Source organism: Ursus arctos, unplaced genomic scaffold (genome assembly GCF_023065955.2).
Source record: "Ursus arctos isolate Adak ecotype North America unplaced genomic scaffold, UrsArc2.0 scaffold_1, whole genome shotgun sequence".
Lineage (NCBI taxonomy): Eukaryota > Metazoa > Chordata > Mammalia > Carnivora > Ursidae > Ursus > Ursus arctos.
The window spans coordinates 18,672,818-18,687,786 of NW_026622763.1; the positions used below are offsets into that span (position 1 = coordinate 18,672,818).

The following is a 14,969-nucleotide window of genomic DNA, read 5'->3' on the forward strand; positions in this document are numbered from 1 at the left end:
ATGTGTGCAGTGCCAACAACAGCAGGTAAAAGATGGAGAAGTGGATGTCGGGGGAAGCTTTCTGGAAAATGTAGCACTGGGTTAAGCCTTTTAGGACGAGTAGGAGTTTGCAAAGCTGAGCTGATAAGTGGACCCAGAAGGACATGGGTTCAAGGCACAGTGTGAGTAAAGGGGAAGAGGCTGAGTAGAATGTGGCCCCTCTAGGCTACCTCAGAATGTCTGCCACACATCCAGAGCCTCACCACCAGGGAGTCATTCCTGTGGAGGCTGATGCTTCTATCTTTTTCTCTTGAGTCCCTGAGTCCCTTAGGATATTAGTTCCACTGGGCTACCATGACAAAGAACCACAAACTCGGTGGCTTTAACAACAGAAATGTATTCTCTCTCAGTTCCAGGGACTAGAAGTCCAAAATTAAGATGTCAGGGAGGGCCATGCTCCCTCCAAAGCCTCTAGTGTGGGAGCCTTCCCTGCCTCTTCCATCTTCTGGCGGCCCAGGCTTTCCTTGACTTGCAGCTGCGGCACCTCAATCTGTGTGTGTGTGTGTGTGTGTGTGTCTGTCTGTCTGTCTGCCTGTCTGTCTTTTCCATTCTTGGAAGGACATCAATCATACTGGATTAGGGCCCACTGTAATTCAGTAGGACCTCTTCTTAACTTGATCACATCTGCAAAGACCCTGTTTCCAAATAAGGTCACGTTTACAGCTCCTGGGAATTTGGACTTGCACATTTTCTTTTTGAGGGACATAAATTCAACCCACAACACTTGGATAAATGCGCACACCCTTGAAAAGGAGTAATTTGAAAGGTAACGTAGAGGCAGAAAATCTTAGATCATGGAGTACAAAACTTTCTGGCGATAGATCCCTTCTGTCAAACCACAATCTAATGGGAATGCCTGATACAGAAAGAAGTGTAGTACTGAGTGAAGTACTGAGTTGTATTTGCTCGTTGCTACATGAGATTGACTCTCTTCACTCCATGGAGTCTCCTGTGCTCTTCATTTTAAAACTCTGATCAACCTTTTTCCACCTTATTCCAAAAATTATCCAAGACCACGTGAGAAAAAAAATAACAGTAGCTCTTATGTAGAGAGAACCTTTTTCTACACATCTACAATCTCTCTGTATCTTTATGAGCATTTTCTCATTTAATCTTTATAAGCGTTATCTCACGTAATTCTTCTACAGATAAAAAGATTGAGGTTTAAAGAAATTTAGTAATTTACCCAAGATCACACAGCTAGTAGTAAAACCTGGACTGGAGCCTAGGTCTTTTTGACTAGTGTGTTAAGATAATATAAAATTTAGGAACGAAAAGAAATATGGAAAGAAGTAAAGGGAAAGATAAGAGTGGAAATGAGAGCTGACGTAAGTAATGAGATTAATACAAAAACTAGTGTCATTAAAATCCTTATGCTTGTTAGAAATGGGTCAGTATTTAGTGCCAAGTTTTCTCATATTTAATTACAAGATTTTGAATTACATGACACTCAAAAAGGCAAGGTAACATGAGCGTCATTATGGGAGGAAACAGTTATTAAAACCAGACCTAGAGATGGCCCAGATGTTGGAATTTATTAGAAAGGAACTTCAAAATGCTAAGATAAATACATTAAAAGGTTTGGTGAAAAGGTGGAGAGTGTATGTGAACAGATGGGGAATTTCACACAGAAAGCTCGAAATTTTTTTGCAAAGCCAAAGGAAAAAATGCTAGAACGAAAAGTGTATCAGAAATGAAAAACTCTCTCAGTGGCCTTATCAGCAGAGGAAAATATCAATGAACTTATCAATAGACTTATCAAGAGAAATTGTCCACATTGAAACAAAAAGAGAAGAATGAAATTAAAAAAAGATGGGTCCTATGGTATAATATCAAACAGCCTAATTTATGTATAACTGGAATCTCAGGAGGAGAGAATGGCCAGAAGACATATTGGGAAAAGATAATGGCTAAGAATTTTCTGAAATGAAAGAATGCCATCAACCTGCAGATCCTGGGAGCTCAGTGAACTCCAAGCAGGATAAATATGAAGAAAAACAAGTATACATCATTGCCAAACTGCTGAAAACAGAAAATTAGGGGAAAAAATCTTGAAAGCAGCCAGAGAAAATTTTATTACATTTAGGGAGAATAACAATATGAAAGACCACCAACTTCTCCTCAGAAATTATGGAAACTATAAAAAAGGTCCCTTGGAGGCAGAATGTGTAGGGCCTTTAAAACAGGTCATGCTAGGAATTCTGGATTTTAAGTATGATGGGAAGTTTTGAGCAGGGGAATGGCATGACCTAGTTTACATTTGAAATCCTCAAGAGAAATTGCAGAATGTGTCTGACTTAAAATCCCATGAGACAGTCGGGACCCAACTCCCTGTCTTCTGGTACCTTCTAAGACCATCTCTCATTGAGTGATGCCACGCCATGTCTGTCCAGGGTCAGCTGATCTCTGACAGCAGTTCCCTGTAGGAATTGTGCTCTGACTTAGGACAGTGAGTGGGTACTAGAAGAGACAGGACATCTCACATAAAGGGAGGTAAAGAGAAAAGGAAGGAAAAGGTGGGAAGATAGTGGAAGATTTCCAGGGCAAGCAGGAACTACACAGTGCAGCCTGCAGGCATCCTTTCTGTGGCCATGTGAGTAGCAGTCCTTTTCCCATAGAGCAGGATGGCCAAGAACATTTCATCTGTTTCTCCACAACTGGCCCTACTTGGGTTTCTCCATAACTGGATGTGGTCTAGCATTCCCTTTCATTCCATTCCCCAAGCAGGCCTTGACTTGTTCCTGAAGGATTATCATACGAAAATTACCACAGGCCCCCTGCCCCAGTCCCCACAATAACTCCTACCTCAGTGGCTTGCCAGGGTTCTTTTATATCCAAAGCCAGGAGTCTGGAGAACTTTCCCACACAGAGGGCCCTGTTCCTGTCCACAGCAGGACGGCTAGTGGAACCCACTGGCAGGGGTGGTTTAAGAATACAATTACCCTTTTTTTTTTTTTTTTGCTTTGCTTTTCCTTTATAGGAAAATCATTTGGCTTCATATTATTTAAAACAGTGAACGGGCCACAAAGCAATTAATGAGTCAGCATCCGTTTGGTTAAACTGGGTTTGGTTGGTAGCAGGACGTAGGAAGAGCCATTTTTCTGTGTTTATTGCATTGAGCCCTTTGAATTAATTCATTTCTATTTCTAAAGGATGTCCTTTGGAATAAGTTGTAGGAATGGTCCCTGAGTATTCAGCCTGCTTCCCACCACATAATTGGATCTGTTGATGTCGTGACAGATGGCCACCAAGGTTCATTTCACTCCAGAAATTCTGCTTGTCACCACATAAATGAGCCTGATATGCCAAGACCTCCATTGTGGTTTCTTTCTGTTCTTTCTGTGAACCTTTGAGAGGAGACATATCTGTAGGCCAGTCATAGTAAGCCTCTGGAATCACCCACAGGTTGAGTAAATAAATATCCTTAGAAAGAAAAGAAAAGTTTTGCCTTTGGTGTGAAGGGCTGTGTCTGGGTTGAAAGGGCAGAGCACATGCAAAAGCTTGAGGGGAGAAGGGGCAGCCTTGCAACATTGAAGTCAGTTTTCTAAGTATTTTGAGCTCTTCTGAGGTGACTTAATGACGAACGAGATGACCTGTGCTCTCGGGGAATAGTCCTGCCCTGATAGTATAATACTTATGGCTGGGCCTCTTTTAGCTCCTCTGGATGGATGTAGCCAGGGAGGGCTGAGATAAAAACTGTGTGCTGCATTACCTGATGGTGGATTCGAAGATCATTATGAAACTAATAGTCCTGGTTAAAGAAGAGTTTCACGTGTAATGTGTGAATCGACACACAAAGGGAAGAAGGTACGCTGTGACCAGCTGCTTGGCTGCTCACGGGAGGATGTCTTCTCTGTCAACTGTTCCATTTTCCACAGGCCTCAACTCACAGGTGTTCTAGCCAGCTCTCCATCCTGTAAATTTGAGACCGGCAAGAGTGGGCCTAAGCGGCAGCCTTCTATCCTGTTGCTGGCAGGTGCTCTTGGGCTCTCTGAAGCTGTCACAGTCTAGATTGCTAGTGATTTTGTCCCAAGTGTAGAAGTGAAATTTCTATTTCAGATTGGTAATGCTTGCTGGATGCCCCCAAAACACAAGCTTCATAGTGTTGGCACACACGCTGTGCAGCAGAGATCAAACCCACATGTCTTCCCCTTCCCCAGGTGTCCAAATAGTGATCACATTTCCTCCCGCGCCCCAGAGAAGCACCTTCAGGAATTTCCTCCTGCCTTCAAGTAAAGCTTGGGCTCCTTAATATAGAAATCCTTTTGTGAAAATCCAGTGACCCTCTTCCCAGCCTTGTCTCACCGGCCTTTGCAACCCCAAGCTCTACCCATCTGCTGTTCTTCTTATGTGTGTAACCTCCTACTACTTGCTCTACCTGGAATGGCTTCCACATCATGGCTTGCTGGAATCCTAGCTGACTTTAAAAGCCCAGCATGAGCAGAAGTCTGCTTTGACCTTCTAGCCTCCTGGACCCCTTGGCTGAACTCTTTGTGGCACTTTGGTACTGTGTTTCTGCCCCACAAGTTCTTTAGGTAATGCTAACATCACTTACGAGTGCAGACCAGTGCTTTTGTCACCATCCTGGGTCCTTAGCCACTTGTCGTGTGCCCTTCTCATGGCATTGAGCATGCCTCCATTCAGCAGGTGTTTGCTGCATTCCTCCGTGAGCCACACAGCCCAGTGGCCATGGAGCCTGCCCTGTGGAGCTTAACCTCTAACCAATGATACTCCCCACCTTTTGTGGAATGCCTACTGTGTTCTAGACACCAAACTAAGCACTTTATTTTTTTTTTCACATAACCCTCAACACAGCTTAAAAGAGATAGATTTTTCTTCTCACCATTTTGCACATGAAGAACCTGAGGCTCAGAGATGGTGGGTGATTTGCTCAGGGTCCCACAGTAGCAAAGAGCAGAGTGAGGTTGTAAACCCATGTCTGTTGACGTCCGAGTATATAGTTGTAGCCCTTCTTGAAGCAGCTGAGTGTGAGTGAATCGGGAGGAATGGGTAAGTATCCTAGGTTCTCTATCCTCTTTCATGGTACCATGTTCTGTTTCCACAGATTGAGCCATACATGCCATATGAATTCACATGTGAGGGAATGCTACAGAGAATCAATGCTTTCATCGAAAAACAGGTAAGGCTCTTCAAAGGTCCTTTTATCCCATTACCCCAGGGGGCTCTCATGAGCAGCTAAGAGCTCATCATGTTTCTGTGGTTATTTTCATGCTTTGGAAGATTCTAGAAGCTGGATAATGGCTTGATGGAATTTTGAAACATTCACTGTCATGCTGTCACAGGGGTGTCACACTGTCAAGGGACTTAGTGTGTCCTTGGGTTAAGAATGTTCTTTATGGGGGCACCTGGGTGGCTAAATCAATTAAGCGTCTGCCTTTGACTCAGGTCATGATCTCAGGGTTCTGGGATCGAGCCCTGCATTGGGCTCCCTGCTCAGTGAGGAGTCTGCTTCTCCCTCTCCCTCTGCAGCTTCCCCTGCTCTTGCTCTGTCTCTGTCTCCGTCTCCACTCTCTGTCAAATAAATAAATATAACCTTAAAAATTTTAAAAAAAATGTTCTTTATGATGGTGGAAGGTCAAAATGGAAACTTCGAATGGGAGAAACTGGGTGGTCAAGGTGAAGCCCTCCTAAACCATCAGACCTGTGTACCGAATAGGTTCTGAGGGACATTACGAGAACTTGGGTGGGGAGGGGGACAGAGAGACGGTTCAGTGATCCTGCCTGATCTTCATTTCTCACCCTAAGAAAGGCAGGGGCTGAAACCAGGAAACCCCTGGTTTCTAAGCATTCCTTTAATATATGTTCAATAATTCCAAATATGTTAGGACTTTTTAGTGGTTTTCAGATATCTTTTCAAACACGACCCCTTTTCAAATGAAACTTTACATGAAGCCTAAGTATAAAACAGATAAAAGGAGGGTTTCAGTGCTGAAGTGGGGGAAGAGGGCCCAAGAGTCCACCACCCCCAACAGAGCTTGCGAACTCTGGCTGGTGCTCGTGGCAGTAAAGGCCAAGAGCACCATTGGCATCTTTCCGTAACATCTTAATTCCTTAGTCTTCAAACGCAGCTCAGAGCTACAAATAGATTCAGAACCCCTGTGGGCAGGGCAGTATGAACTCCTTGACCACATTTCGGGAATGGGGGTCTCCTCTTAGAAGGCAAAGCAGAGTGTCTTGGGATGATCAAAAGATCTTTACACAATAGGAGATGAGGAACGTGCAGGCTAAAATAGCAATGGTGTGTTGAAAATGGAAGTGGGTGTAGACTGGAGATCCCAGATAGGTTTCTAAGGGAAGGTTGGAGGCGACAGGCTGAAGAGCTCCAGGACAGTCCTGGATGCTGCTGTTGGAGAGGGAGAGCGGCGGGCACAGGCTTCAGGGCAGTGTGTCTGATATTCTGGATGCCTGTTCGTGGCCAGAGGGCATGCTCTGCAGCCCCGCCAGCTGGTTCACAGTTTTTTGGTTGTATGACTTAAGTGTGTTCATCAGCTTCTCTGGACCTTAGTTTCCTCTCCTGTATGATAAGGATAATAACAGACTTCTTAGGGCAGGAAGTGCTCAGAACAGACCTGGCACATAGTGCTCCGTAAATGCAAACTAGTACTGTTGATTACTTAATAGATGATATTATGTATCCTATCACAGTGTATAATTATATTGTGATATCATATAATGCAATATACTGTGACTCATCCAACTTTACCACAGAGCTAAGCATCTGAATCATCGCTTCATTCAGTCTTCATGTAGTGCCTTGATTGACAATGACCACATCAGCATCCTAACTCGAGCAGCCTTTTACGTGCAGACTTCACGGCAGTGCGTACCAAACACGTCCCAGCACGTTGTCTCATTCGGTCCTCACAGTATCCCGGGAGGTGGCAGGAACAGCCCCACTTTCTGGATGCCGGGGACTGAGATTTGCGGTTGTGGGCTCACATGTCATGGACTCTGGGTTCAGTGCTGGTTTGGTCTGAGCGCAGGCGTGGCCTAGTAGCATTGCGGGGCCGCAGGCGGGGCAGGTATCCTAGTGCTGGACCTGTCATCTTCATTCACCTGCCCGCAGGTGCCGAGAGGAGCTGTGGGTTCTCCTCTGGCAGGAAGTTTTAAGCTATCACAGCTCTTACCACCATCACAGGAATCGAGCTGAGATTGTACCCCCTGGGTCTCCATAGCTGCTTCTGAAACTCACTTCCTCCTCTCCTATCTCCACTTCCTCTCGGGGAAGACGGTTCCTCACCACCACGTAGAAAAAGACTCTATCTTTGAAGCCTTCTTTCCTAAGACTCTTGAATCCCAGCCAGTCCTTAAAAGTTCTCATGTGGCCCATTGTCTGTAAATCTACCACTAGCTTTGCTTTCCAACAGGAATTTCGCATTCCCCAGAGTGACCTGGCTCAGTGCTCCGTAATGCAGGAGCACGCCTGGTCCGTTCACCTCCATATCCCCAGCACCCCGCCCGGCATGCCATAGGTACACAGCAACTCCCATTTGAAGGCACGAAAAAAAATGAGAGCGTGTGCATGTGCTTGTGCTTTTCATTCACGTGTCCTAGGAGCCAGGAAGCTCATCTTGGACTTTGATTTGGATACATGCTAATAAAGCTGCCTTTGCACATGAGCTCCTCAGCAGAGACTCCTGCAGAGCCCTGCAGGTCACAGAAATCCAAGGCTTTCTCTTGCCTGCTATGGTTGATTCTCCCGTCCACTGGGTAAGCTGGAGCGTGCTGTGGACTGGGCTGGGAGGTCGGGAAGATGTCAGGGGACGAGTCCCTGTCCTCAGGTAGCTTCAGGCCTCCCAGAGAAGCAAGTCAAGTCCACAGGCAATACCACCCCCACAGGGTTGGGCCCTGTAACAGTGATATAACCGGGATGCTTAGGGATCGCGCCACTCAGCCTGCAGAGGGGGGAAGCGGGAGATTTGGGGAAAGTGTGTCCAGCAGCTCCTGACAGCAGACTGAGGGGGTTTGAGAAGGACTGTACAGGTCATAGACGTGAAGGACTGTACAGGTCAAGACGTAAAGGCCTGTGGGGGAAAGAGAAAGCGTGGTGAGTTATCGGAAGTTTAGCGATGACCGAAGAGAGATGATGTGAGAGGCAGAGCTGGAGGAGGAAACACACCATGAGCAGATACTCAGGCTCAGCCAGAGCATGCAGACTTGATTCTGGGACCACAGGAAGCTCAAGAAAGGTTTTAATGCAGGGGGAGGGCAGTGAGACTGTCAGTATTTTAGGAAAACCTAGGAATCTTGTGTGGGGGGCATTTCCTATTCAACATTCTCTCGGTGCTGCTACATAAGCCAGAAAGAGGCTGATTTTGAGTTTATCCCAGGCCTCTGTGGAGGGTTTTGTTGAAGCCATAATGTTCCCCCAACTTCAGAGAGGGGATGGGAAGTCAAGACCCCATGGATTCACAGGTTGGGTCTTCAGCCTCTAACAATTCTCTCCAGGCCTCAGTATTTTAGAGCTCAGGGTGTTCGTTATTTTTGCAGCTAGAGTATCATCAAAGAGCAGGGAGACTAGAGTGAGGGGTGTTTCTGGTCTGAACGGAAAGCCTGGAGCTCTGAAGGTGGGGGAGGCAGCTCAAGCTTCCAGTCCCTTGAACCGTAGGAGCGCTGCAGCCCTAATTAGGCTGATCTCTGCCTTCAGAGTCTTCTGTGTGATCTGCAAGGGGAACAAGGAAGCTTTTATCTCAGAACCTTTTCAAGGTTGTCCATCATGTTCACCCAAGGCTACAGGACCCAGGGGAAGCCAATTGACAGCAATTGAGAAAGCCCCAGGCTTCAGTGTTCCGTTGAGCGGGTGACAGCTGGAAATCTACCTCACACCCAGCCAACCCCAGGCTCACTCCCCCAATGGGAAAGAGTCCTGACTTGAGGGAAACCACTCGCTTTTTTCCCTTAATGCCCCACCTGCACACACCACCGCTGCTTTGCTGTACTGGTAATGTTGATTTGGGTTGCGCGCTCTTCCAATTCAGCACTCTGTAAGAAGTGTTCTCTCCGGCAGCGAGGGAGGAACTCGGGGGTGGTGCCATGGCAAAAAATCCCATGTAATCTCAGATCAAGAGCATTATTCTTCCCTAACCCGAATGTCCAGGCCTGTTAAGGTTCTCATGATGCATTTCTTGGGAAAGATTTAGGTATTTGCCTCAGGCCAGACTATTAGAACAGGTCTTTTGAAGGAATGGCAATGTTCAGGTTGCTTTCTGAAAACCACGCGTATATTCCTGATTCCTATTTTCTTTACTTCCTGTAAAGATCCTGTAAATGTACAGAATGATTATGCTCATTTTATTTTGCAAAGAGCTGTGTAATTCATGTGAAAAGCATTCTGGCGATATGGAGGGAAAAATGAGTTAACCTCAAGACCCACCGTGGAATCAGCTTCAGATCCTGGGAAAACTGGCTAATCAGAGCCCATCTTGAACTCCCTGGCGAGTGTTGGAGATGCAAAGACAATGAATCCGGATAGTCCAGGGTAGCAAGGAGTGGTGGTGGAGGAGACAGGTTGCAGGGGAAGAGGAAGAGGAAGAGGAACTGAAAAGGGGACAGGGTTGGCCCTAGTTGGGGGAATGTTTGCTCTTTGGAGAAGTGGACAGCTGTTGTTAACCTAGCCAGTCCTGATCCCAGAGACCCCAGCTGAGTAATACTCCGGAGTCAGGCTCCACCCCCCACTCTCTGTGATGTTGGGCAAGTTCCTAACCTCCCCGTCCTGTTGCTTCCTCTGTGCAGTGGGGATAACACTACCTACCCCAGAAGGTTGATGGAGGAATCGATAGATTAATGCAGGTTTGGGCCGAGAGCAATGCCTGACAGAGAGTAGGTCCTCGGGAAGCCTCACTACTTGCTGCTGCAGGAGCCCAGCCTCCAACTGAGGTGTGCTTTTTAGAGAGCTTCATTGAGATGTGAGTTACCATAAAATTCACTCCACGTAAGGACACAATTCAACAATTTTTTAATCACATTGATAGAGATGTGCCTTTACCACCCAGGTCCAGTTTTATAGCATTCCCATCATCCCAAAAAGCTCACTTGTGCCCGTTGGCAGTCTTTGCCCCAGCTCCCGGGCATCCACAGATCTGTGTTCTGTCTCTGGAGATTTGCCTTTCCAGGAGATTGCTGGCTTCTTTGACTCCGTGTCATGTTCATGAGGTTCATGCACGTTCATGTATCACTACTTCATTCTTTTTTCATTATTATTATTATTATTATTATTATTATTGCTGAATAGTGTCCCACTTGTGGATCGACCACTGTTTGTTTATCCATTCACCAGCTGACGGACACGGGTGTCGTCTCCGCCTTTGGGCTGGCGTGAAGAGTGTATGAGTGTTCTCATGCCTGCGGGCGTGTGTTAGAGGATGTGGTAGGTCTGGCTCGCTCCTTTAGGAAAGAGCTTGTTGGCTCGTTGATTGGCATGTGTGGAGCTCATGCATGGAGATGGGTCGCTACAGCCACCTCCTGGGTTGCACCTGTGGAGACACAAATCCACACCCACTGCTGGCCGTCAGCGCAGCGGCCACCTGGGAAAAAAGGTCACTCCTTTGAGGACAGCACAGGCCGAGAATGGGAGATACCAACGGGCAGCTGAAATGTTTTTAATCCAGTCAGTCAGTATTTATCAAACACCTTTTCCTGCCAGACCCTGGATCTCTCAGCTGTAACTTAACAAATGTGTCCCTTACCTCCCATCCCAAATAGCTGGCCAAATTTGGCCTAAACCCCAATTTCAAGGCCTAGAAACTTTCCCTTCCTTTTTCTCTCTTTCGTCTTTTTTCCCCCCCAAATTCCTGGCCTTACTTCCTCTAGATCCTGCCCCCAGACCTGGGTCTGCATCTGTCTTCTTGGCTGCACAGTTTCTATAGAAATCCACTTGCACCTGATATGTCCTGGACGTAGTAACTCTGTTAATGGTTTACCCAGGACTGGGTGGAGCTGGAGGGTTTGTGGAGGAGATCCCGTCACAACCAACCAGGAGAGAGGGGGGCAGGCCAGCGCCTCCACCCCTTGGGGAGGGGAGGGGGGCAGCGCCCCATCATCTTCTCTGCTCTTTGGCTGTTTCTGGGAATCCCATTTTCTCCATGCTGTGACTTGGCCTTTGTGACAGAGGCAGCGCCCTTACTTCTGTTCCACAGTCCGTTTTCTTGACTTGTGCCAACAGTGCTTTTTCTCATAAAGTTGTTGACAGTAAACCTTTCTTATTAGAGTCACTGGAGGAAAATTTCAGAATAGTCAAATTTAGGGGAATTCGGTGACTAGTCGAAATAACTGTTAGAGAGGAATGCAGGTGTTCTGTGTTCTAAGTGAGCTTATTAACCTGCTTGGAAATTATTACGTCTCAACCTGGCTGAGAAAGCCTCTCTGAGGTAGAGTATTGCCCCTTTCTACTTTTTTTTTTTTTTTAAGATTTTACTTATTAATTTGACAGAGAGACACAGCCAGGGAGAGAGGGAACACAAGCAGGGGGAGTGGGAGAGGAAGAAGCAGGTTCCCAGCAGAGGAGCCTGACGTGGGGCTCGATCCCAGAATGCCAGGATCACGCCCTGAGCCGAAGGCAGACGCTTAACGACTGAGCCACTCAGGCGCCCCTGCCCCTTTCTACTTCTTTCAAAGCTCCAGGATGCCAAAACCATTCGTTTCAGTTCAACAGCTCTATATCGTGCCCCCGCTATCTGCAAAGCTCCGTGTTTGTGGGCAGTCACTAGCTCCTCTTCAGCCTCCAAAACCCAGCCCAGAAGTCCCTATTTCCTGGAAGCCTTCTCTGACTGCTTTCACCACCACACTACCCATCCCCACAAAGTTAATCATTTACCTACTCTAAGTGGCCTTTACATCCTGTTTGAACATCTGTTTTCTGCTGTTCTGTAGTTCTTTAAATGTTGGCCTCAACATTTAACAGCCAGAGCTGTGCGCAGTGACTCCCTGGGACCTTCTGGACCCCGCCTTTGCTACTTCTGGCCCCCACCACGCACACTCTGTTCCTACCATGTAGAGTTCCATGCTCCTCCAAAAGCCTGCTAGACACTTCCTTGTCACAGCCTCTGATCCTGCCTTGCCTCTGTCTAGAATGTTCTTCCCAGGTAGTTGCATGGCTCACACATTTATTCCTTGAGTCTTTTCTCAAATGCCCCTTCTCAGTGGTACTTTATCTGGACGCCCTCTTCCCCAGCAGTCTCAATCCTTTTTCCTCACCTCATTCTCTTCTAGAGCACGTACCACCTTTGAACGTATTATATTTTTTTTTCTTTCTCATTGAACATAAGGTCTATAAAGGCAGGAGCTTGGTGGTTCCTTTTTTTTTTTACCAGTACCCAAGGGCCTAGAAAAGTTCCTTGCATGTAGTAATAGTAAGAGCCAACCTGTAGGTGGTGGTGTTCACATCAGGTGCTTTTTTTGAACACTTAAGTGTTACAGTAGGTCTGCGGGGATGCCTGAAACCTCGGGTGGTGCCAAATATATATACTACGTTTTCTCCTATCTGTACGTGCCTATGATAAACTATGTAACTATGATAACTAACAATAAAATAGAACAATTACGACAATATACTATAATACAGGTTATGTGACTGTGGTCTCTCTGCCGATGTCTTACTGTCCTGCGCTCACCCATCTTGTAATGCTGAGAGATGATAAAATGCCTGCGTGAGGAGATGAAGTACGTGCTGTGACGTAGCGTTAGGCCGCTGCTGACCCTCTGACAGTTTGTCAGAAGGAGGGTCGTGTACTCTGAGACCACAGTTGACACAGAGAGCTCAAACTGTAGAAAGCAAAACTGCAAAGGGGTTGCGGGGGGTAATTCTGAACCCTTAGGCTTTTCTGCTTCTCAGCAAGTCTTTTGTTGAATGAACGGATCAGCGGTTGGGTGAGAGACGGAGGAGGAGACGAGGCAGGTGGGCATTGCCATTTTCGCCTGTTCTGAGGTGGAACAAAGTGGAAGGCCTCTAGCGTCCCGTGAACACCCAGTCAGGCTGGCACCTAGGCGTGAGAAGAGGCTTATGTCTGGGGCGGCCAGTTCAGTTGTGCTCTGCGGGTAGCTGGGCAAAGCAATGGCTTTCATAGACCAGTTGTCATACCTCAGCCAGGCTGAATTGCCCTCTGGACCTGGTAGCAGATAAGGGTCTACCTTGGAATATTATCTTTACCACCTCTAGGTGCCTTCTTAAGAGTCACCTCGTTTTCTCTCACCAGAATTCTATAAGGACTGAAGGACCTTTGTAGATGGGAAAGCAGGCAGCGAGCTTGAGGGCTGTCTGTGGGTATCTGTCCCCCGCCTGGAGGCCAGAATCGCACCCTCACCCCCACACTGCCTCCTGCCTCACCTGGCATCATGCTTACCAGGACACCTTCAGGCTCTCCAGGTGGTTCACAAAGCCTTACAAAGGTCCTGCTGCTATTTGCACTATGTCTTATCCTCCTGGCCCCCAAAACAGACTCCTGAGAGGATGCCAGACCAGCCCACGGTGAGCCATGAGCCAGGGCGCCTCGGGCCCAAAAGCTCACGTAAAAGTGAGCTGATAAGCCTGCCTGTTGAAGGGAACCTTGAAGATGTCGGCCGTCGTGGTTGACTAAGAAATGAGCCAGTGGGGCAGCTCCGCCCGGCAGCACAGCCTTGAGGGCACCTCCCTTCGTGCAGACCCCACAGCGCCCTTCCACACGGGAGGTGCTGGGCTCCATTTATCCAGGGCTGCCCCGGCCTCGGCCAGTGCCGACACTACAGTGCCTAAACCCTCCCCGCACCCCATCCAGGGCAGAGGCAACCGCTCCGTGGAAGGGTGAGAGCAAGGAGCTGAGCGTCCGCGGAGCACCTGCTGCTGACCAGCCTTCGGTCGGTTCCGTCAGCTCAAATCCGGGCCTTCCGACTTGAAGCTCTTTCCCTGGTCTAACAGCAGAACCTTTCTCCTTGTTTCAGTTTTACCCCTTGGACTGCTTCACATACCACACGAGGCCGAGAATGAATAAGAAATGGTTTCTTAAGGGTCCACCAGACGGCACAGCTGTAGGGACCCTACCCTCAGCTCTAACGGCCTGTAGGTGTTGTCTGAGGAGAGACATTCTGTGTTTTCTTACAAGCTGTGAAAGCCAGAATTTGAGCCTTCGGCTGCCTTGGGTTTCTAGCTTCCCAGCCTCATCCAGGGGTGAGCCACGCTGAGTCCTGGAAGCGAGGAGAAAGATTCTCACATGGCCTCTAGAGATGCACTGTGTAATCTGATTTGGCTTCCTGTATGTCCACCCGTTCGGTATGCCCAACATAGGCTTTGGCATTGCATTTAAAATCACCTTATTACAATACTTAAAGGCTATAGACGTTCTCAGATGGCTTCTAAAGAAGTAGAAGCCAAGTTGCTTGCATTAGCCAGCCAGAGAAACAAACCGAAAAGCAACACTTAACCTTTTCCAAATATCTGTGCACCTGCTCAGCTCTGATCAATAACTCCATTGATCGTGGTGTGTTTTCCTTCTTCCTGTTTGGTGACAGTCATCCCCATGGGATGGACAGAGTACCAGAGGGCAGCCAGTAGTAAGCTTCTGTACGCTGCCAGGTAAGAGAGCGACAGCCACCAGTGAACACTGTGATCCTGTTCGTGTAGTCATGGCGTCACCCTTAGTAACAACAGCCAGTCCGTGGTTACAGTGTCGCCCATGGCTGAGCAAGCGCATGGATTGTGCTCAAGATCGTCGTGAATCGGGTGCCTGGGTGGCTCAGTCAGTTAAGCGTCTGCCTTCAGCTCAGGTCATGATCCTGGAGTCCTGGGATCGAGTCCCGCACTGGGCTCCCTGCTCAGTGGGGAGGCTGCTTCTCCCTCTGCCCCTCACCCCACTCATGCTCGCTCGCTCTCTCTCAAATAAATAAACAAAATCTTTAAAAAACAAAAAAAGTTCGTCATGAATCTGAAGAGTGAGATAGCG

General features: G+C 47.6%; 1 protein-coding gene across 5 annotated transcripts in view; it reads left to right on the forward strand.

The window, feature by feature from the left end:
* MGAT5 (alpha-1,6-mannosylglycoprotein 6-beta-N-acetylglucosaminyltransferase) overlaps nucleotides 1-14,969 on the forward strand; it is a 325,980-nt gene that overhangs the window by 296,914 nt on the left and 14,097 nt on the right. For all 5 annotated transcript variants that reach the window (XM_026510104.4, XM_026510107.4, XM_026510105.4 and 2 more), the window contains one exon: nucleotides 5,105-5,179. In XM_026510104.4, coding sequence (XP_026365889.1) covers nucleotides 5,105-5,179 — 75 coding nt within the window. The remainder of the gene's footprint in view (nucleotides 1-5,104; nucleotides 5,180-14,969) is intronic.